General features: G+C 36.7%; 1 protein-coding gene across 4 annotated transcripts in view; it reads left to right on the top strand.

Annotated features, from left to right (window-relative positions):
• The window catches only part of slc6a5 (solute carrier family 6 member 5), an 89,715-nt gene that overhangs the window by 61,836 nt on the left and 3,097 nt on the right, over positions 1-24,782 (top strand). For all 4 annotated transcript variants that reach the window (XM_039749238.1, XM_039749230.1, XM_039749254.1 and 1 more), the window contains exons 12-15: positions 2,086-2,217; positions 12,745-12,844; positions 22,513-22,613; positions 23,688-23,855. In XM_039749238.1, the coding sequence (XP_039605172.1) occupies positions 2,086-2,217; positions 12,745-12,844; positions 22,513-22,613; positions 23,688-23,855 (501 nt within the window). The remainder of the gene's footprint in view (positions 1-2,085; positions 2,218-12,744; positions 12,845-22,512; positions 22,614-23,687; positions 23,856-24,782) is intronic.

The following is a 24,782-nucleotide window of genomic DNA, read 5'->3' as shown; positions in this document are numbered from 1 at the left end:
CCGGAATATGAAACCAGTCATTCATTACACAAGCTTAATTAATTATTTTATTTATTTTGTATTCAGTGTTTCTTCAAAAAAATAACATACAATAGTTTTACATAATCAAGACACAATTTACAATTGAAACCATAATAAGTCTCTATTTAAACCACCAATCAAATAGGCACCTGAAAAAGATGTTGACATTCTAGTTATAATTTTTTCCAAGGCAGCTCAATAACATACACATACAAAATTCAATTAAATTAAGGAAACAGATTGACAAACTTAATACAATCACAAAATTCAATGAAATTATGGTATAGGGATTATCTTTAAACATTTACCCATTACTTCTATTCACTGTATCCTCACACATGCAAAGTTTTTCCGGTAAGAGATGAACTAAGGAGAACTTTTTAGGATGCCAACAGTGAATTTCATAAATGGTGGTAAGTAATGGAGAATGATATTTGCTAAGTTTTAACACAAGCTTTAATGTAAGCCTATTTGAGAGATAATTATAGTTTGAATTAAATCAGCCTTTAGCAATTCATTCAAGAGCTATAGTCCTGTTGCCATATTAATAACTAAAATTTTGTTTTGCTGTATCTGTGTCTTCTATACTACAACATTTTGAGGATTACTACAGTGTATTATTATTATCTTTACTGTTGTTGTTCGTGTTATTGTGGGTTTATTTTCTATTTTCCCACCCCCAATTAATGACAATTCTGGGCCCATGAAAACAAAGCTAAAACTACAAACTTGCACCAGAAGAAAATAAAGAAGCATACAGAAGTGGAGTATGGTGCATCCTGGCAAGTGGAAGGCCACTCATAGGTCATGAGACATTAAGACCAAGCATCATTAGTGTGCCAAAATAATATAAAACAATATAATGGTTGTATTGAGTCCAAATGATTATAAGTCAGACTCTGTATTGTTTACAAACAAAAAAATGCTGCCCCCACCTAAATTTTGCTGCACTAGGTGACCACCTAATTTGCCTAAATGGTAGAACTGACCCTAGCTTTTGCGTTTATAGGATCTCACCTAAATAGCCCTTCAAACTAACTGTCTTTACAAAAACGTGAAGCAAAATGTGCATTTCTATCATATTGTCTTGCCTCCACAGTATAATTTTCAGTGTAACAGAATAGCACATAAAGTTAAAGTGAAGAAAACAGAATAGCAAAAATTTTGCAAGTGCGAAATATGTGTAAAACATGCACTGAGTCTAACAACTGAGATAAAAACAATAAGCATGATTTTATGTATGCAGTGTTAAAAGTAAGCAACTGAACAAAATATTATGTAAACCTGCATAAACTGAAACAAGTAAGCCCTGTCCTACTACAAAGAGAAGTCTGCTAATTCCCAGTCACTGCAAAGTAGTTTTAACATCTCTTTTTTAAATTCTCAAGGTCGTCCAGGTCTCTGTGTTTGTTTAGAATGTAAACCGTACACCTCTGAAAATTCAGCTAACATTTGCTACAGACTTAATGTGAGAAATGGCTGAAGACACAACTGCTGTAGAGGTATCCCTCTGGAGAGCAGTTCGTATATCCAAGTGACAGTCATAGGACTGTCTGCATGCGTATTAATAAACGTGTTTTTAAGAATAGATAAAACTGCTCGTTTAACTGCAGTGGCACTGTGTTCTGGTGTTAGAACATCTCATTATATAGTTACACAAAATTATATTTATACAAAATATTTGAATGAAGTTGGAATATGTTCCTGTAAAAGAAAAACAAATTTGTATTTTTGTGTAATGGAAATTACAAGTACTGCGGTGGGTTGGCACCCTGCCCAGGATTGGTTCCTGCCTTGTGCCCTGTGTTGGCTGGGATTGGCTCCAGCAGACCCCCTGTGTTCGGATTCAGCGGGTTGGAAAATGGATGGATGGAAATTACAAGTAATTATACACAGCACATCTTTCAAAGTTTAATAAGAGGCCACGGTTTAGAATAATGGTGTAAAATCAAAGCAAAATCAGCAAGAAGCAATTCATATGGTCCAAATCATTTGTCTGATAAGTGATTTCAGTCCTGATGTTTTTCATTTCCTATGATTTGACATTTTCCTTTTCTTTCCTAGTTTGCCACAATTGAAACAATTGTAACGTCAGTTGCTGATGAGTTTCCAAAGTATCTGCGGACCCATAAAACTGTGTTCACCCTGGTCTGCTGCATCTCCTTCTTCATCCTTGGATTTCCCATGATAACTGAGGTAGGCTTATCGGGATGCTGTTCAAAGCACCTTATACCCACACATTTTCCCAGATGATATCTCAGTTTTAGTTGTAGGCTTTAATGGCAAATGCATTTACTAAAGATTATGTAATTTCTTTGGGAAAATTCCCTACTCTTTGGTGGCTAATTACAAATTATTTTACAAGTCCTTGTAAAATGTGACTCATGCTATAAGATTTAATATTGATATTATCTGATTTTTTAAACATTATTTACGATGAGTAAATGTTTTATATGCTGATTTTGCTGCTAGGCCTCTTCTGAAACTCTTCAGTCATGATTTGCTGCAGTTATCAAAATGAATGGATTTTATTGTACTTGTCTCATCAAAGATGTTTTCTGTTTTAGATATTTAATTGCATACTCTCGATTAAAGATTTTTTTAAATATTTGTAGGTACTGAAAAACTGGTATAAATAAAAATACATTAGGTTTTCAACTCATTTTCAGATGAAAAATTCAAATAAAATGAGAGACAGTTAACAATTTAGTCCTGCGTCTTAAGTCTAAGCAGAGCTAAAAGAATTGTATTAACATGACATTTAATGTTGACAAAATACTACATGACTATTTTTAATTTTATTCTTTACACAAGCAATAAAAAAGCAAAGATTTTGTTCAAGTGTATACCCAAAAATTGGCACCAGCATATAGAAGAAGCTTAAAAGTCACCATATTGAGAAAAACTAAAAGTCTCTTTAACACTCTCTGCTTCCATTTGTAAGCCACGGAGGTGGAACTTCATAACGATGGGCTAATCCACACTGTGTAATGCTAGGCACATCTTATAGGAAAGGACAATCAACCAGATTTTTGGACCAGGTTCGACCCTTCTAACAATGACAAACGGTGTCCCAATTTCAGGCAGGCCTTAAACAATTATCTTATCAGATTATCCTATATTGTGAAGTATATAGTGACTAATCTTAACCTCTCTAATTTACTCACAGACCAGTCAGAGCAACCCCAATTTCAATATAATAAATAAATAATAAATATTAAACATGTTCAAAATTAAAACTCCAATATAATGTATTGTATAATGGGAACAGCAAGATATTTATATGAAGTGCATTTTGACGTAACACATGGAAGACCCACACCACTCGGTAACAAAATGTAGTGAATCTCACAATATTGTTCATGCCAGGATTTTAAATAACCCATGACTAAATTAAACTGTATAACAAACAAGTATTTATATGTATTGTGATGGAAAGCAGGGCGTCAGCGAGCCCCAAACCCTAACACAAACACACTATGAGTCCTGGGTTCAAATAACATTGTGTTTATGACACACACTCCTCAAAAAATCAACAAAAATGTAACACCAGCACAGGTTTCTCCCTCTCTCTCTCTCCCCACAATAATCTCTCCCCTTTCCAACTACTCTCACCACTGCACTGCCCTCCTCCAGTTGAGTGTTGTCTTCCTTCCTCCCAGCTCCGACTCTCGTGAACAAGGGAGTATGGTCCCTTTTATTGAGGACCTGGGAGTACTTCTGGTGCCAGGGTGACTGCCCGATGGAAGTACTTCTGGGTCATACGGAAGTCCTATTGTAGGGAGTGCATCTCCCTGCAGGCGCCTCCTTGCACCACCCAGGGACCCCAGCAGGTTTGCGTTGCTGGACTACACTTCCCAACATGCCCTACTGGTTCTATACCGGGCACCGATATCCAGGGCCGCTGCCATCTAGCATATTGGGGAAAAAAAAAAATACCCAATTGACGTCTTCTTCTGATGGGCTGTCTGGCCATTTTCTCCGTCCGTCACTTCCGGGTCTGGACCTTCCTCTGTGATGGTTGGGATGTCCATCTCTCTGTTTGGAGCCTCCCATCTGGGTAAGGAACCATCCCCTCCTCTGGTTGGGATGTCTGTCCAACCCCTGTGGCATTTACAGTACATTCATATATATACAGTATGTTGTTTATATATATTTTCTTGTAGTATCTCGATTAAAACACAGAAGTACACAATTTTCTGCAGGATTTGGCATCAGGAACATCCCACTTAAGGGTCCAGCAGTAGTGAGCAAGGTTAGGTTACTGACACTCCACTTTCCTTGTATTGGTTTTCCATTTCTGAAGTCTCCTAATAAAACCATTAGGCATATTCTTCATTGACTTCTTAAATTTCCAAAGAAAAAAATCCACATGACAATCCAAGTACTGAAACCTTTAAAGATATTGTGAAATAAAGCGCCTTGACACAAAACAAAGGTTTGGGGCAGCCACCTGTATACTTGACCTTGGCTGCAAAGCAATCAAAATATTTAGCACAACAATGTACAGAATGGAGTCCAAAACAGAACTGATCAACAGAAGAAGGGAGTGGGGTTTCATAGGGAGGTTTACGGAAGTGATATCGTCCTCGGGGCCGGGACAAGAAGTGATGTAGAGCTGAGGCGGAAATGACATCTTTGTATTCAGGGAATTTCCTGTGTCTGGTCTGCGGGGACAAAATAAGAGGATTGAATGCACCCCCTGGTTGGGCATGGAATTCCTTTCTTTTGGTCCCTGTGGCTGGCTCCCATTTGCACGTGTGTGACAATATAAACGTAGGTTTTAAAATTTTGACATCTGAGCTCCAATTGCCATGGCGCTGTGCCACACGTGTGTTATGCCCTTCTGAAAAGTTAGGAAATGTTCACAAACAGAAACATTTCAATCCTGAATTTAACTTTAAAAAACCTGTACAACTTAATAGAATTCATACACTAAATATACAGCATAAAAATTAATGAATAACTTAGATACATTTATATAGCACTTTCTTAGCTACTCAAAGCACTTTTTATGTAGACGGTGTGGAACTGCATGTTAGTTATTAGGTGTTGAAGGGCTGAGAGAATTTGTAAGCCAGTTAGAGACAAGGAATGATTAGGGGCCAGAATGACCAAGCCATGGTGGGCTATTTAGACAGGACATCGGGGAAAAACTCTACTCTTTTTAAAAGATGCCTGGAATCTTTTATGACCACAGAGAGCTTGTACAGTACATTTGTTTTAAATCTCATCTGAAGGATGGGGCCATTTTCTCAGCACAGTGTTCCTGTCACTGCACTGGAGCATTGGGATCCTCACTCAGACCACAGGGTAAGCACCCCTGAAGGCCTCATGAAGACTCTTCCAACAGCAACCCAGCTTTTCCTAGTCTCCCATCCATGTAACAGATCAGTCCCAAACATGCTTAGCTTCAGGTTCATTGACTGTTCTAAAGTGCAGCTGATATGGCAGCGGGCAGAAAAGCCTAACTCAAAAGCTATGAGTGATAGAAATATTCCTAAATCAGCATTAAAAATTACTTTAACCATCCCTAAGCTGACCTGTGACAAAACCTTTATTGACTAGTGCAGGGGTCCTCAATCACGGTCCTGGAGAGCCGCAGTGGCTGCAGGTTTTTGCTCCAACCCAGTTGCTTAATAAAAAGCACTTATTGCTAAAGTAACACTTCTGCTTCACTTTAGTGATTTTGAGCCCTTATTGCTTAATTTTGTCTTAAACGGCTATTTTAATTGCTCCTTATTATCAATAACATGCACATGACAAGAGAGAGCAGCATTTCTCCATTTAGCTTATTTACATTTACACCTGTGTGTATTTATCTGCACTATTGGGTTTAATTAAATACTTGGAAGAAAAATGAAGAGAAAAAAGTGAAGGACTGAGAATTACTCGTCCATTTTAGCCTTCAAATCATTTGCATGATAGAAAGGGAAAGAAAATCTAGGATATGAGAATGACCTGACATAGCAGAGTTAATTTAATTTCATAGCTTGTTAGTGCTTTATTGGCAAGAATTGCTTTCTAATTAAGCAACCAGGTCAGAACAAAAACTTGCAGCCACTGCGGCTCTCCAGGACTGGGATTGAGGACCCCTGGACTAGTGTAATGAGAGACAAGCAGAAGTACTTAAAAAAAAAAAACAATGGTGGCAAGGAAATCACACTTTTGTTCACAAGACATTCTGCAATAGGTCTGAAGAGTCGTGACTTTCTGAATCATGACCATAAATCTGTTAATGGGGGACATACTTTTATAGTGCGTGCGGGCTCCAATAATTAATGACAGACTAGAGAACAAAAAGTTGGTGAAATCAGACCCCATTATGTGTGGAGTCTCCCATACTTTAGCATCTAGTCTGGGCCAGGCATTACACAAAGAGATTCTTCATCCCTGTTAATCCATTTTGGGGTTGCAGAAAGATGGTGTTCAGTACTTGGAACAAGATGGAAAGCATCCCTGAACATGACGCCAGCCCATCACAGGGCCCACGCATGAATTCACAAAATAATTACACAGGGCCACCCTAGCATCTATGCCTTTTGGGATGTGTAAAGAAAAAGAGTTCATTGGTTTAAAATGTTTTTATTGGCTTGCACCTGTCCGATGTCTGTGCTAAACAACATTGAAATACAAAACCCGGATTACATTTGATTTACTTTAATTAAGAAATGCTCTGATGTTGTGTAATCTTTTGGGTTAAAGAAATTGACATTAAGGAAGTTTCAGATAAGGATAAAAATCTTGAGACTGAAACTGTCCCAAGATTTGCCCTATTAATGCATACAGAAGTGATAGCAGTAATAATGTGTGTCTTAAAGGCAAAGCCACTAACACTTGAATAAATCGTACTGAGTGAAACGGCTGTGTCCAGTTGTAGTTTATCTGGGAACTCAGTCCTTTTTCTGAATTATGCTAGGTAATCAAACATTAAGATAATTGCACATGGATAAATTCAACTGGTTGAAAAGTTTTCATCTTGTCCCTGTATTAATATTATCATATTCAGCTTTAGCCTACACAAACACTGTTTTACAGGTGAAGTAGAATTTTTTCATCCGTTTATTTTACTGAAAGCCACGTAAACCAGAACATATTTTATTTTGCCACTTAATCAAATTAAAATCAACTGATACCTGCAGTCTGCCTTGAGGCTGACCTGCTGTACTTCTGTAATGTTTCTGTGAAAATACATTTATACATTTTAAAAGTCCAATATGCAGTACAGTTTCATTTTTAATGCAATTGCACATGGAATATAATATAAAAGTTGCCTCTAAACATGGATACATTAATTAGACTGTATAAGTGTATAGAAGAAATACACAATAGCTGGAAGCTGGAGTGAACTTTACTCAACATAATATAAGACATTCCTTACATTTACTTATTTGGCTTACAAATATTTGAGATAAAATTGGTTACATTTCTTGTCTTTTTCCAATTGGAGTACACGTGGGTGAAGTGATTTGAACCCACAACCTCAGTGTTTGAGGGCCAAAGCCTTATCCACTGCGCTGCACTGCCTGCTTTTCCTGAATCAATGTGAAGCCTATCCCAGTACTGAGAACAAGGGTGGAAAACAGCACATTCAGAAAGGACCAATTTAAGACACTAGTTAACCCAACACACACATCTTTGAAATGTGATAACCAGAATATATAGAGGAAAACATTGGGAGAATGTATTGACGACACACAGACAGTGACTGAGTGCAAACTTTGAATCCAGAATGTTGCTTTCATGAGGCAGCAGTGTCTACAATTGTAAAACAGAAAGTGTGAATATTCAGTTTATCTAATTTCTATTAGGAGACAGAAACAAGCTGTGACTATGAATTGTACAGTAAAGGACAATGCTAAAGAGAAAACTTCATTCTGCTGTTGTTTTCATATTGTGCCAGCAGAGGGCAGTGTTTCCTTGCTGCATCATGGCTTCCACAAAGAAATCTCACTATCATAGATGCAGTCTTGACAAATTAGCAGAAAATTGAAACTGCACACATAACACTGAAGGAATTTGCAATTGGAAATGAGGAAAACATTTAAGAAAGTATTTTTTTTGTTATATGCATCAATGCCCAGCCAAGCCAAACTGCTACAATAATCATGGTGCTCTGCCCTGTGGGGCATATATTTGAAACTAGTTACCCCAATAAAAGAAGCTGTTATTCAGCTATGTTTTTGTAAGATGTGTACTGTGTATACTTGTTACAGATTCCATAGCACACATGCGGACATCATTATCCTGGAGTCTTAGCTATATTTATCAGGAGGCTTACTTGATCTAGTCAACCAAAAATTTTACAACATCTTATCTGGTGCACCTTGGTGAGTGGCCAACTCTTTGTGTTTCTCTCACTTAAGAGTTTCTTCCTGTGTAGAAAGTTCTGTTATACCCCTGGGACAGCAATAGACCTTTATGCACAAGTTCCTTTGACATTTTGCCTTTTGTTTAATGTGCAAAAACTAAGTTTTCTTAAGCATAAAGAAGCTAATGTTTGCGATTCCTTAGTTGGTGGGGCTTTTGACAACACAAGTTGCAAAGAATGTTTATTGCTTTAGATGTTCAGTATGTTAGTTTTACAAATTGAAACATATCAAGAAATGAATCAACTAGTAATTAAGAATGTTTAAATTGTCATTTCTGGTGCCTAAGGAGAAATATGATTACATTACTTATAATATAAATACTCTGTCAATTAATAAGATAAATGTTCCACTAATCATAAATACTTGCCAGACTAACTTTGTAATACAAGGAGAGAATAACCATACCATGATATCTTTCTTCTGTCCTGTAGAATTGCATCTTAGGACCAAATTTAACTTTCATCCTCTGATTTTAGTGACCTAATTCAAGGTTGTTTAAAGTGCATATATATGTTCAAGTTGTTTTTCCCCTTTTAGCTGATGAGCAATATCCATATAGGGTCCAGTTCCTATTTTAGATACAAAAGAATCTTTAAGCTAGTTAAACTGTGTTAAGTTAGTTAAGCTAGCTATGAATCAAATAGGGGATTCACTCTGTAGTGACCACTCAGAGCTTTCCATAAAAAGACCAGATGGATGTATTTAATAAATTGAGTTTTAGAGATTTAAGGAGCATTATGGGGTATAGAACTATCCAGATCAGAGTCACTAAAGGTCAAAACAACATTCATTAAAGTATTATGGGGATGCCTACATTCAAATTTGTTAAAAACCATTACTTGTTTAAACCATAATTCAATTACAAGAAAATATTTTGAAAAATTAAGCTTTCTCTCAGAGTTGCGCTTTATTTAACAAATATGAATGGACACGTTATAAACCACATGCCCGTCCTTTATAACATGGTGGACAAGATATCATATGTCACAATATTCATGCAGAACATACTTAGCAACTGACAGTGTCATAATGTCTGCAAAACATTTATAAAATGGTAATAACCTTGAAAAACAAAGGCATAAAATGGCAGTGATTGTGACATCACCAAAATGGCACTAAAAATAAAAAGGAAATAAAAGAAGAATTGAGTGATAACTGTGCAAACCTTACACACTTCTCTCGAAAGGATAGACAGATAGATAGATAGATAGATAGATAGATAGATAGATAGATAGATAGATAGATAGATAGATAGATAGATAGATAGATAGATAGATAGATAGCACTTATTTGTTCCCAGGGTGCATTTTGTTTTTTTTTAAAGAAGCTCTGTTAATAAATAATATTATAATATGACAAACAACAATAATTAATATTATATTATGACAAAAAATAAAGACCTCTTAAGTACAAACTGGAAGGATTGAAAAGAAAGAACACTTCTGACTTGGCAGTCACAGTGAGCCAACAGATGTATTGCTTTTGATATAAAGGAACCCCAGTGGTGTTTCTTGACACACTTCTGCTGAATAATTTGTTGGCTGAAAGTCCTCAATGTTAGTGTATCAGAGAGCGGATGTGCAGCATTGTCCATAATGGCACTTATGTTTTAATTCTCTCCTCTGCTATAAGCTTCATGGGGTCCAAAGTGCTTCCTATAACTGAACACACCTGTTTAATTAGCTTGTTAATTCGGTGGGCCTCTCTTGAAGTGATATTACCATTGCAGTACACAGCAGCATAGAAGAACTCACTGGCCATCTCAGAGTTGTAGAGGATGTAAGGGATGTCACTTCCCACATTAAAGGAATGCACTCTGCTAAGGAAAAAGAGCCAACTCTGCCCTCTCTTATGCAGTTCCTCTGTGTCCTGTGACCAGTCCAACCTGTAATTGATATGGACCTCAAGTATGTTAAGCAGTGCACATCCAATACATCCATTTCATAAATACTGGTTGGACACAGAGGCTCATTGGTGCAGTGAAAATCATTGATCAGTTCCTTTTTTGCTGATGTTAACTTGCAGACAATTAAATAATAATAATAACAATTCATTACATTTATATAGCACTTTTCTCAGTACTCAAAGCACTATCTGCACAGGGAGGAACCAGGAAGCGTACCCACAATCTTCCATGGTCTCCTTTCTGCAAAGCAGCAGCACTACCACTGCGCCACCTGCGAGGACAATAATTCAGTACAATTACTTCTGCACCAAGACACAAAGTTCTCCGCCTGTCTTCTATACTCTGTCTCATCCCATTTATCAATACACCCCATAATTGCAGAATCATCTGAGAATTTCTGCAAGCGAATTGCTCTGGTGTTATATTTACAGTATAGCCCAAGGTGTACTGTACAGAGTGACATGAGATAGAACAGCTCCTTGTTGTGTATTAGAGTTTCATACATCCATATCAATAACACAGTCCTTGAGCCTCACAAACTGTGGTCTGCTCAACAGATAATCCATTATCCAGGACACCATAGACTCATCCACTTGAATATCTTTGAGTGTACTCCTTAACAGGGATGGCTGGATGGTATTGAAGGCACTGGAGAAATCAAAAAGCACAGTCCTCACAGTGCTGCCTGCTTTGTCCAGATGAGAATAAGACTTTTGGAGCCGACACAAAATTAGATCCTCCACTTCAATGCTTGTCTGATAGGCAAACTGCAGTGGCTCTAGGCGGTCTATCGTATAGTTCAGGACCAGCCTGTCAAAGGTGTATATGCCACTGGTCATTGGGTGAAGGAGCACCTTCCTTCTTTGAAACCACAACGATACAAGATGTTTCCCACGGCAGCTTCACTTTTTTGCAGCCTTAGTGACAGACTTAACAGGTGACAGAGGACACCGTAAAGTTGGTCAGCATAGACCTTAAGAATGCAAGAACTAATTCCATCTGGTCTAAAGAATGTACTTGTAGGTAGCCTCCTAGGAGGTAGTTGTCTCCTCACTTGGTCATCAGTAATGGACAGCCCATACTAATAATCAGAGGTTAACTCATCAATGGCCATTCCAGCAGAGATGACAATAGTTGTTGATATGATAGAGATGCTGTATGGTCATTGGAAGAAAGTGAAAGAGTGGGAGGAAAATCTACTAAAAAATTGGTTAGTTTTGTTCACTTCTGTTTCTAGTACCTGAGCCCAGAATTGCTGGGGTCTAATAATTATGCTCAGTCCATTCAAAAATCCTGTGTTACTCTGAGTGAGTTTGGTTTCTATTTAAGCTTTCTAAGCTTCCTTTCCTTTACTCAGCCACTTCTTCAGTACTCACTGTACACCCTTTATAGCCTCTTTGCCACCGGATTTGAATTTATCTCATTCAAGAGAATTTTTAGCTGTTTATTAACCCATGGCTTGTTGTTGGGAAAACAGAACAACGTTTTTGAGGATACCACTGTGTGAACTCATAAGTTCATATAGTTTGTGATGCAGTGCCTGAATCTCTTGCAGATTATTTCCCAGTCTGTCTTTTGGCAACAGTCATTCAGAATCATTTCAGCTTCCAGGCTCCACTTGGTAGAAATAACAGGCTTGTATGTGGGAGTAAGATTGATCAGGTTGTGGTCAAATCTGCCCAAAGGTGCAAAAAGTTTATTCTTAAAGGCATCTTTAATATTTGAATAGAGCATCTATCTATCTATCTATCTATCTATCTATCTATCTATCTATCTATCTATCTATCTATCTATCTATCTATCTATCTATCTATCTATCTATCTATCTAATGGATAAACAAAAGCTAATTATTGGTAGACTATGAGCTGAGTCCATCCATGCTACAGGCTTCTATGCAGTGCTATGGGTCTAAATCAAAATTCAATTACTCAATTAAATGTGTGTTGTAAAGAGACACGTATAAACAAAATACATTGATCTTAAAAGGAAAACCTGCATCAAGATCAAGTTTTAATTCATTAAGTCAATACACAATTCATAATATAGCTGTTGTCTCAACATTTTTCCTGCTTAAAGAATGAATAATTTCCTCTTATTATTATTCATTCTCCAGTGTTTCATAATGCTTACCGGTAACAGCAGAGCAAATTAGACTGCATACAAAGTAGACATCTCAGTCAATAAATTGAACTTGTTAATTTTTAATTACAGGTGGGGAAAAATAATGTTTTAAATGCTTTCTGTCTGTTATCAGACAGAGCCAAGTACCTCATTGCAGTGTAATTCCTGTACTACGTCTTGTCGAGTTACAGTGTTTTAATTTGATAAAGATGAACGCTGTCATTGGGTCAGCCTGAATGAACAGTAAATCATTCAGTATGTGTCACTCGGGAGTGTGTTTACAGCTTTTTTATTTAACTCCTTTCTGTTCTTCTCACCAACAGAGTGGAATGTATATGTTACAGCTTGTGGACACCTACGCAGCTTCATATTCACTAGTCATCATTGCAATCTTTGAACTGGTTGGAATTTCATATGTATATGGTGAGTTGTACTGCTGGTAATATTTTTAGAGTCAAACTGAGTGCTATGTTTGCTTCACAATTGAGTAAACACCTTTTTAATAAGAATTATCACCCACTGAATGCAAAGAAATCAAAAGTAAATAGTGCAATGTAAAATTAAACATTAAAATAATGATTCCCACTTGTACATCTGATCAGTTGATTGCTTAGTATATTACTTTGATCTTTCCACAGAGTGTAATACTAAACGGTTTAATTAAAAACAGTAACAACAGAGATCAGTTAAGCAAACAAGATAAAACTTGTGGCACAATCAGTTTAGAAACGACAATGCATACATTTTCCATTTTCATCATTGCTAATGAAATGGCAAAAAATACTCTCCCTCCAACCATCCATTAATCCATTTATTCTCTGTCCTGCTTTATATAGTTCTTAGGGTTCCAAGGAGCAGAAGAATGTTCAGCTCTTGGAACATGGAAGGTGCCAAAGGCAAGGGCACACTTGTGCTCACATCCATCAGTCATGCACAGAGGGACAATTAGGAGTCTTTACTTAACAGCCTCTACCCATCCTTCCATCCATGTCATACTCATTTAATTTAGTCCAGGACTGTGAGGGTCTAGAGTGTACAAGAAAGAAACCAATAATGGGAAGCGTGTAGGACATAGTCATAGATACAGCTATATTCACTCCCACTATGCCAATGTAGTCTTTAATCAACAATGTGTTTATAAGAAAACAGGAAAGAATCACTAAAACACAAAAGAAATCAGAATACATGTTTCAAAGTCAGATTAGGCAAACAGTCTAGCCTAACAGTTTAATTTGCAATAAAAACAAATCCCAATCCGCAGCTGCTGGAGCCACATTAAATGAGAGTTTACATTACAACTTTGGTTACATGGAAGTTGAAAGCATGTACATAGACTCTTTCAGCATGAAATGCAAACTTTATGGAATGCATTATGTATTTAATTCTATCAGAAGTAAATGCACACTTTTTAGAGATAACAGCAATACTAATTCTTTACATTTATATAGTGTTTTTCTCACTTCTCAAAGTGCTTTACATAATGAGTGGAGAGCCACTTCAACCACTGCTAATGTGCAGTATGGACCTGGATGTTGTGACAGCAGCCATTTTTGCACCAGTATGCTCACTACACATTAACTCTTTGGTGGTGAAGGAGTGAGGGACAGTTAGCTAATTAGAGATAGGGGATAGTTATGGGGCCAGATTGACAAGGCTGTGATGGACAGTTTAGCCAGGACATCAGGATACACCCTACTCTTTATGAAGGATGCCCTGGGATCTTTTATGACCGTAGAGAGTCAGCAAGCTGATTTTGCATCTCATCTGAGGGATGGCATCATTTTTACAGCACAGTGTCCTGCATTGGGATCCACATTCATATCACAAGGTAAGCGGTCCCTACTGGCCTCATCAACACTTCTTCCAGCAGCAATAAGAAATATGCAAGCAAACGTTTCTATACTACTGGATCTTATGTTATGTCCAGATTGTGCACACTGACTTTCATCCCAACAAACCTTTTTGATTACGCTTCAAACCTTAATTAAGTAAGCTGAATTTTCGTAGTTTCTGTGTTTTGTTACTAATCTATAAATGACTCAAATGTGTTTGTTAAGTTAGCTAGCATTTATATTAAATATATAGGAAAACTAAATATTTTTTTTCCTTTTTTTAATTTCTTTATCATCATCATCATCAGGATTTTCATTGAGCTTTTTAAGGTGTCTTGATTATTCAAGATGACCATGCTAGTGGGTCTGACACTGAGGTATCTGCATTCTTTTGAGCATTTGGTGTGGTTTGCCTACTCCATTTGCTGTTAAATGTTATTATTTCATAAGAGAACAAACTTCATAAGCCAAAAGGTAAAATGAAAGAAAATTAATAACTGAGAGTTAAGCATTTAAAGCTATGGCAGAAACATACATAGTTATAATATTGCTTATAGATGTAAATCTCTCATGATTCTATTTTTCTTAAGGAAGAATATGCCTATAAGAATAAGACAAAAAAAACAGTTGATTAAAAAGAGATCAATCAAACCAAAAATGATTCACTCATACAGGAACTATTTTGAAAATAAACAAACAAATAAATAAATAAATAAATAAAACAAAACCTGCAGTCACAATGCCCCAAGTGTGAACCTAAGAACAACTGTTCCACATCATGTGGACGCTGACATGAACACAAGTTGTATGCAATGCCTGAAGCAAAAGACATTGAAGTGCCATTACTCCCTGTTTTAGTCAGATTTTTTAATAGAGTGGGGGGGGGTTCCCCTTTTGAGTTTGTAGTGCAGATATATATTTTATATTAGATGGGAGATAGGGGAGGTTGGGTTCCTCCTTCGAGTTTCCAGCATGACCACATGCATACATTTAATTGGAGAGCAAGGGGCAGGGGTCATAAGAGATAAGCCTGCCAGTACTGTATGCCCTAAACAATGCCAGTATGCAGCTCAGAAAAACTGAGAAGTTCTGGTACAGGTACATACCAGTCCACTTCAAGAAATTGTTATATGATAAGGTCACACTGACATTAAACTCCTGTTCCTAGCGAGCCTAACAACTGGATTAAATAGGTATGAGGATGGTGGGATGTATAATTATTTTTTTTCATTTCAATAGCTTTGAAAATGTAAAATGTCTGTGTCTTTGGCTCTAAAATAATTGTACCACATGTTTTAACTTGTCTATAGCTCAAATTTGTGGTATAATGTTGTAATTAGAAGACATTGCACATTTAAATCATGTACATGGACTCTATCAGGCAGAAACTGCAATATTTATTTCTCCTGATATTCGTACTTTGAATGGAATCAGAAATTCATGTGTATTTTCTAGCACAGAAAAACTAATAAAATATGTGAGCAAATGTTTTGCATTGTGAATATTGACATGAAGGCAGGCAGGTTATGCTATAAGGCCATATTGGCATTAGATGCACACAGAAAAAGAGTCAAATAATGATTCAGATTAAAAGAGAAGAAGTATGGGGAATATTGTAACAGACAATATTACAATAATACCTTGGGTAACTAATACTCTGAGAACCAAACTCCTTCATAAAAAAGCGACATAAAACACTCAATGACACATGCACAAATTCAAGTACCGGTGCACTAGATTGCTGTAGTAGTCACCGTGTAACTGCCTGGCACAGGAATAGTTGTCAGTCATGGATTTTGTTCATACTGTGGAATACAAAGTTATTAATAACTAGGTGAATGCTTAGTTATTTCATACATTTTGTGGTTGTTATAACATTTTTATAAAGTAATAAATATATTTTTCTAGTATGTCACAAAAATGTAAAGCAATGTCTTTAGATAATAAGATGAATATTGTAAAGTGGGTGGAAGATGGAGAAAAGATAAGCCACATAGCAGAATGTTAGGGGTCAGTAACCATCAAAAAAAGGAGACAGAGTAGAGCGTGGGTAGAGGAGAGTTACCTGCAAGCGCTTAAGATGAGCGTCTCACCTGCTAAAATCCCTTAAATCTGTTGGCCTGGCTGTGTGGCCACTGGTGAGTCAAAAGCATATCCATATATCTATCGCCCTATTTGAGAGTTATGAGAATTTAGAAAATAATGTAAATGACAGTGTGTATCATTTTAATGCAACAGAAAATCTTTTGTGTGTTTGGGATTTGTGGGAGCTTATTCATCCATACATCTCTTAAATTTCTTATTTGTTTTTTTTTTTGGTTATCATTACCAGAATATAGAGCACTGGTGGCAATACTAGCAAGGATATGCCTCGAATCTGTTGGAGAACACTGTCATGCACACACACAAAGGCAGTTGGCTACCTAGTTAAAAGCTTAGGACGAAACTAGAGCTCCCAGAAGAAAATTACTGTACTTCAGGATGTACTGGATATAAATAAGGTTGTCTTGCTAAAAAATATAAAAAGCAGGGGAACTGTAATAGAGCAATTAGACTTAGCTGCCGACTAAGGAGGCTGTTCTTCGGCCATAAACATTTCTCCAGAAATATTCAGAACTAAATTTGAAGTCCTAGGCATAGCTCCTTCTGCAGTTCATCCTCTAAATACAAATATAGAGGATAAAGGCTTATATTCTCAGTTTAAACCTACAGTAAAGTGATTTACAAACAAAGAGTTTAGATTTTTTTTGACTTGAAAATGATTTCCTGCCCTACAGACATTAGTCACACTGCATAGATGGAGGCATAATTCATTCCTAAAAGTGTGCCAGAGAGCAGCATGGATGAATGAACGGACACCTTAGACAAGACAGCTTCTTGCCACAAGGCACATTCTCACGTGCAAGCGCAAGAAGAGCACATCAGCCATATGCTGCTCTTTGCAAGGTTTTCTAACCACAGGCACCATCAAGGGAAAGGAACTGTTTAACTAAACAACCAGACAGAAAATGACTGCTGATTTTCCTTTTTTCTTTCACTTCAATCAAACTATTAAAAAAAATATAGTGTGTACAGTATATTCTTTTAAAAACAAACAACTAATAAAAATGTCCTGGCATAATTGGCCAACTAATAATAATAAATAATAATAAAAAGTAGGCAGATCTGATCCCTACAGATTTTATTTTTTTATTATTTTTTTTCTCCAGCCGTCTGGAGTTTTTTTTGTTTTTTCTGTCCCCCCTGGCCATTGAACCTTACTCTTATTCGATGTTAATGTTGATTTATTTTGTTTTATAATTGTGTCTTTCATTTTTCTATTCTTTAATATGTAAAGCACTTTGAGCTACTGTTTGTATGAAAATGTGCTATATAAATAAATGTTGTTGTTGTTGTCTGTTATGAATCAGGTTATAGACTTTTAAACAACAATGTGGTTTGTGTATTATGATGAGAGTTATGATATGAGGATTGGCATGAAGAAAAATAATGTTTTTTTTGAGAATTTTTGATTTTTACTGCAGTGCTGCATCATTCCTCCTGTTTCTCAATAAAGTTTGAATAACGTTAATGTCAAAACAGCATTAATAACTTCATGTTTCTTCATGGCATAAGGCATCCTGTCCAATGGTTTTTTCTTTCCAAACAGCTTATTTAGAATTAATTCTCAGGGACAATTCCATTTTATTTAACATAACATTCCCAAACCCACTTAAACTATGATAATGCCGGGCTGAATCCCAAATCAACCCAGTCCACATTTTAGGTAAAAATATCTTTCTATTTATATGGATATAATTGCAACAATAGTGCCTCTTATCACATAACACAAGATTATTTGAATCTGTAAACTGTGTGACACGGGGCACTTTTGAACTCCATGTTTAGAATAAATGCATGAAATTCAAGTTTTTAAAAGCAAGAGTTTAATTTAGCTGTAACTGAATAGCAGTGAAGGCTAAACACACACATAGAACAAAATACTAAGGCCCTCTTGGATACCCTACATATTTTGAATAGCCTGTCTAATAAGTGGGGGGTACAGTAAGAACAGTAATTCACTAAAAGGCACCACAATGTGGTGCTCCCTTTACTTCCCATACCACTTACTAACATCACTCCCACTGTTCGACTGCCAGCAGAGTGCTTGTCCTTTCATTAGTTCTGACTCCTCAGATTCTAAACCTTTGACTATAAGAGTCTTCTAAGTCCTGGCCAAAAACCACTTCCATAGGCATTCTGGCAAAAACATCCAGAATCAGGAATGGCCTTTGGAATAACTATGGCCTTCCTACTAGTTCAGTCCCATGCATACTAGCAGTTATAGACCTTACCGCTGCATTCCATTTACCCTTGAAAGTTGAATATCAGAGCTGGGAATGACATCACACCTGAGTTGACCGCATTCCAGTAAAACATTCAGAAAACCAGTATGGACGCGTCCGTGTTGTGATTGCTCCTTTTGAATAAATAGCAGTTGATAGCGATGCATTATGTGGTATTTTTCCTAATTAAACACCTTAGCAACATGTTCACAGATAGATGTTGGGCAGTACTGTGTGTACGCGACTGATTTAATGAGGCACAAATAGACAGAAATGCTAATAAACAGTAGAATACTACAACTTTCACTAAAGTTCACAGTTCACGTTACCATTTAGGATTGACATCATGATCTGAAGATGAACAAATTCAAACTTGACGGACCAGCCCATGAACTTCCAAGTAGGAAATCTGACTTGTCGGGACATTTCAGTTGAAAATTCTGACTAGGAACTCAGAAATACCAACGTGCCACTTCAAATGGAACACAGCATTAGCTTCTAATTAGAAACGGCTAAACATCAGTGGATAGCAAGGTGCCAAATATAACATACAGAGTCTCTTTACTGCATCTTGTCAGACAGGAGGACTCATAATATACAACCACCTCCCCCAGGGTATCAAAACTAGGGATGCAAACAGTTTTGCATTGAAAATACTTACTTTTGTGGTCATGCTAGTGGAAACAGGTTGTCTTTGCCATGGAGTGCTATATCCCATAACCTTCAGAAATGGGAGATGTTCCCTAATTACATTACAAGGCAGTCAACCTATTACAAGCCTTTGGGGGCAATGATGTCAGCCCTGGAGTTAGATAGTTATTACGTGTTGATTTAGGGGAATGAGAGTGTGTGACAACAGATACTTGTAAGAAGATGGCTCCAGTCAGATATCTAGAAGTAGGGAGATTGTTTATGTCATAAATGCTTCCCTGTGACTAATTACAGAGGGCAAAAGCCCTGGGCGTGGGTGGGTTTCTGACATTTTATTTGGGACATGGGGCTCAGTATTGTAGGGGAAATTAAGACTGGTTAGAGTGCTTGAAGGGTGGTCCCTGTACTTCATCCCTGACTCAAGAGGTTATTGCTGGGATTTTCATAAAACTACTTCCTAGTCAGGGCTTAAAAGACTTTGCAGTTAGTCCATAGATGAAGGTAGAGTGAGGAGGAAAGCTAGTAGAGAGAGGTTGAGAGCACACACTGATACAGTTCATTGCCGCACCCACCACAAACCAACTCAGGATCCAGATTAGGACCCGTGTGCAGCCTCAGCACCACACTAGTTCAGATGTAGTGGAACAGTGTGAGGTTTTTTTTATGGTGGCTGGAGTGCCAATTCTGCCACCAACCCCCAAGTTTTTCCCTGCAGGTTGGAGGGCCTACATGCAGGAATGGATGCAGATTAGCATCATACCCAGGATGGAGCAATTGTAGGTTAAGGGCCTTGCTCAAGGGCCCAACAGAGCAGAGTCCCTTTTGGCATTTACGGAATTCGAACCGTCTACCTTCTGATTGCCAGTGCAAATCCCCAGCCTCAGAGCCACCACTCCGCTAGTACCTAGCATTCAAATGGTGGGAGGAAAACAGGCCAGAGAGAGAAGAGAAAGGTGTGACATGAGAGCAGGAGGACACTAGAGAGAAGGTACAAAAGGCAGGCAGGGGAAGCAGCCTCCAGAAAAATGGGGCATTGAACCTTTGTCTAGTTAGGCTAGAGTGGCATACCATTTTGCTGATTCTGCATTGGTCCATTATATTTATTTTTGTAACAGGTGTTCAGTTTTTTTGTTTTTCTTTAGATATTTTGGCTTCCTTACCAATTTTGATATATGTTTTTATCTCAGAAATGCCCACTAGTGATTAAAATGTCTAAATCAGCATACAGAGATACAGTATCTATTGTTCACAAGAGTAAAAAGTAAATATACTGAAAGAAAATAATTTTTCACTAAATTGTTTGAAAATCCCATTTCACAAAGGACATAGCAACTTCCTGTAATTATATTATTAAATTGATTAATTCTTTACAGGTAAAGCAAATTCTTATACAAGATGATATTCTTTAACTGTGAATAAAAATATGGTACATAATAGTTACCACAAACAGGAAATACATTTTTTAAATCCCATGACTTTTCTTCAGACCGTTCTCAATGTTCTTTTGAATAGGACTCTGAAATGGAGTCAATCTCAATAATATCATTCTTGTGCTTAGCTAAGTATCACAGTAAACATACAATAAATGGTGGGTGACTAAATATACTGTAATAGCTGGCATAAATTTCAGCTTCATATTTTTTTTTAAAGATAAAGCAACACAGGCTAAACAAACTTGAATATTATTCCAAACCTGTAAACTTATGACAAGTTTAAGTTTACATTATGCATGCCTCATGTAATAACATAATATAATAGTCCAAAGAAAAGTTTAATCTAGGAGGGTGTTAGAGCCAAAATGTGCACAAAGCAGGGACCAGCCATGGACAAGGATGTGGAGCTTCTCCATGGTAGGGCGCACTCCAGTGTGGAGAGTCTATCCGATTTGACAAGCAGGATTTTGGCATATTAAAGCAAACTGCAACACTTGGTGAAAACCGTCATGGATACTCGGTGTAAACACAATGAGCCAGGAACTGCAGGAGCCAACAGTTAGAAGCACTTCCCAGTGGGACACCTTTGCCACCTGGATTTTCACTCTCTAACAAATGTAACACAATATACTGTAGCTTCACATTCTCAACCCTGTTTACTCCAATTCAGGATCACAGGGAGTCTTTTTTTATTAAATTAAAATCAGTCACAATTTAAAGCTGAAAATAAATGGTCTAATGTTCTCAAAAAATCAAAACATTTAGGAAAGAATAAATATATTTGTTTTAGACAGATCTAATGTTTTCATTGCAGTATGCTTTAGCAGTTCAGAATTTTAGAAGTAGACCCATTTTGAAAAAGATATGTATTCATAATACAAGGAACTCTGACATAACCTACCAAGAGTGATTCAATATCAGCTTTATTTTTATTTCATGTAATCTTATGCAGAATATCTCAGAAGAGCTTTCATTTTTTGTCCACTGGGTGGCTCTGTAACTTTTATTTTGTGCCAATTTGATGGCAGCCTTTTTGGTAATGCCCAACGGACTAACCTGTTGACTCCTAAATAATTGAAAACATATTCTTTAAAATTGTTTTGTTATCAGTTTCATTTTATTAACCTGTTTTGTGAGGGTAAAGTCAGTTGTTTAAAATAAAGGTGAAAAAATAGTGAATGTGTAAAATGCGTACACATAGGAAATAAGACCATTTATAAATATCAACGGGACACTTCACTTTTCATTTTGGTTTTACCTTCCATAATAAACAATACCAATCCATTAAACTAACTATCAGGTTGCTTCTTGGGCTTCTTGACGGGCATAGGACTTCCACCCATTAACTTTTCTTCAATGTAGTGAATTTCTGGGTAGCAGAAAGTGTTCCACAGATATAATTTCATTGGTGAAATTAGAAGTTTTGCTATTTTGTTAAACTGGATGACATTCCTGATTTGTCTTTTTGTTTATTGCCTAAATATGAAATGTACCAGAATGAGCAGACAGAAGATTTTATAGCTGACATATTAGTGCAATGGTCAGATCTGACAAATACATGTCCAGTTTTATTAGTGAGAACAAAATTATTCATTTTTACATTTCCAACTGTGATTTTACAGGTGGTCAATAAGCATCATACAGATATAAAGGTCAGTAGTCACATATTTCTAGAATAATTTTCATTTTACATTATTTCACATGAGTGAGTTCTGATATTTCACTGCAACTTTCTGTTCCTGACAGATCAAAGAACGCCAGCTGATTAGGAGATCCTGATTGATTTAAAAGAATTGAGGTTGACTGATTCTGACCTCAGTATTGGCAATTTTTTTTTTTGTTTGCTTTAGGCTTGCAAAGATTTTGTGAAGATATTGAAATGATGATTGGATTCCAGCCAAACAAGTTCTGGAGAATCTGCTGGGCTTTTGTCACTCCGACCATCCTAACAGTATGTTCACCGTATCAAATAATGTGTCTTATAATTGCTTTCTTTTCCGAGAGTAAGAAACATCACCTTTGTTATTTGCTTTGTAGCACAGAGTAATATACTGAACAAAAAAAATAAATGCTAACATGAGTTCTTTCTTAAGAAAAAATGCTGGGAGTGTGGGTCGTGGGGTTGTTGGATTGTATGAGATACACCATATAATGAATCTCAGAGAAAATCTATTGATGTATTATGTGACATCTTCACCTGACTCACTTCAGTCTGGCTTAACACAGCATTCTTTTTTATTCATTCCTCTTTAAATGAATAAATGATAAGGTCTTAGTTTGACACAAAGAAGATCAGATAGTATAAAGAGATGCTGTTTTCAGGTGTCAGATATTTTACACTGCTTTTAAAGGATTTAACTGATTAACAGAAACTAAGAGAATAAAACTGATAATTTAGACCACCCCTATATTGGTTAAGGGCAAAATCAGAATCCTAGCTTACACAGTTTTCCTAAAAAACAGCCTAAGGCAGAGTGGGGGACCTGACTATCGCACAAAGATACTGGACACCTGTCTGTCCAAGGAAGTGCGGGAGCGGACATGATACTAAACCCAGAGAAGGGAAGCGGGAAATGCCAACAAATGTGAACAGGGTTTCACCAGGCCCAAATAGCTGAGGATTATTTGATTAGGGGATGACCTTTCTGCTTAACCTTACTTTTAAAGAATCAATACAATCTTGTTTTGACTGCGGCAAAATATAACTTTGCCATTTTTTTAATTAATTTTTTTTTATATTATTTTCTTCTGAATTAGGTGCACAGAGACAATGTAAGTGGATTTATGACCTTAGGCTAATTTCAAGCATACACAAGCTATGCTTTGAACAAAAGTGCAGGTTTAGAGGTTAAAACCAGGAAACATATGGTTTGTTTAATAGCAAATGGCATTTCATTCATCAAAGTAATTGCTCCGTAGAGTACAACGTGCTTGTGCAAAAACTTTGATTTTAGTTACTTCAATTACAAAAAAAAATAAATCAGGTATTTGTAAGTAACAGCATTCATTAATACTTGCCTTTTAGTTTATTCTTTGCCTGAGTTTCTATCAATGGAAGGTCATGACCTATGAGGACTACACCTATCCTACTTGGTCAATGGTACTTGGATGGCTGATGGTTGTGTGTTCTGTCATTTGGATTCCTATTATGTTCGTGATTAAAATGCATCTGGCTCCTGGCAGTTTCATCGAGGTAAGTACATTGAGAGTCATTGCCATGACTTTGTTTACATAGAGAAACAAATGATTCTTCAGACTCTGCAATTAGCAATCATTCCTCTCTAATATCTTCTGCAAACTGAAGTAAGGAGCTACAAAGTGATTATTAATCCACACAGTTTAGCATACAATACTATAAAGCATGGACACACTTGTATATATAAAAATGTCTTCTTAGCAATCAATGTATTATATCCTTTGAGCAGCCGTAACTATATATAGATAAACCAAATAACAATGCAGAAGCATGTGCATGAACATAAATACTTTATTCACTGTCAATAAAGTGGTTTTGCACTCCCAAGGTGAAAAATGTGAAATATTGCCTAGGTAACAAAAAACTTGTCAAGCTGAGATTCTCAATGCTGCACTTGAAGGACAACGTCTTTAGTAATGTGTTAAGAGGCCTTAGAAGCCTTATTTGATCAATACCCGAGTGCTATGGATATACAGCTACAAAACAGATGCTTATATTAAAAGCAAAAGAGGAGATAAGGGAGAGAAGGATGTGTGTAAGCGAGAAGGGAAATAACTGCACTGAAAAAGAAAAGATTATCCATAAAAAATATTCTGTGTTTTTAATCATTTTTAAAAATATAGTTTTCTTTTTATGTTATTCCTCCATGCATTATATTATTCGCTTAATCCAGTTCATGGCCATGAAGTCTACTCTGATAGCATTTTATACAACAACAACACCACCAGTCCTTCACAGGGTTCACTCCCACTCATTGATATGGGGCCAAGTTAAAGTTGCCAGTTGATATAACCTGTACGTCTTTAAGATGTGTGAGTAAATGCAGAAAACCCACTCACACACAGGAACAACATACACACTCAACACAGACACTGCCCAGGCATCACTGCTAACCACAGTGACACCTTCTTGACATTACTCTAC

The sequence above is a fragment of the Polypterus senegalus genome, chromosome 1 (assembly GCF_016835505.1).
Source record: "Polypterus senegalus isolate Bchr_013 chromosome 1, ASM1683550v1, whole genome shotgun sequence".
Classification (NCBI taxonomy): Eukaryota; Metazoa; Chordata; class Cladistia; order Polypteriformes; family Polypteridae; genus Polypterus; species Polypterus senegalus.
Note: the sequence above shows the minus strand (reverse complement) of the source record. Positions and strands in the feature narration are given on the sequence as shown.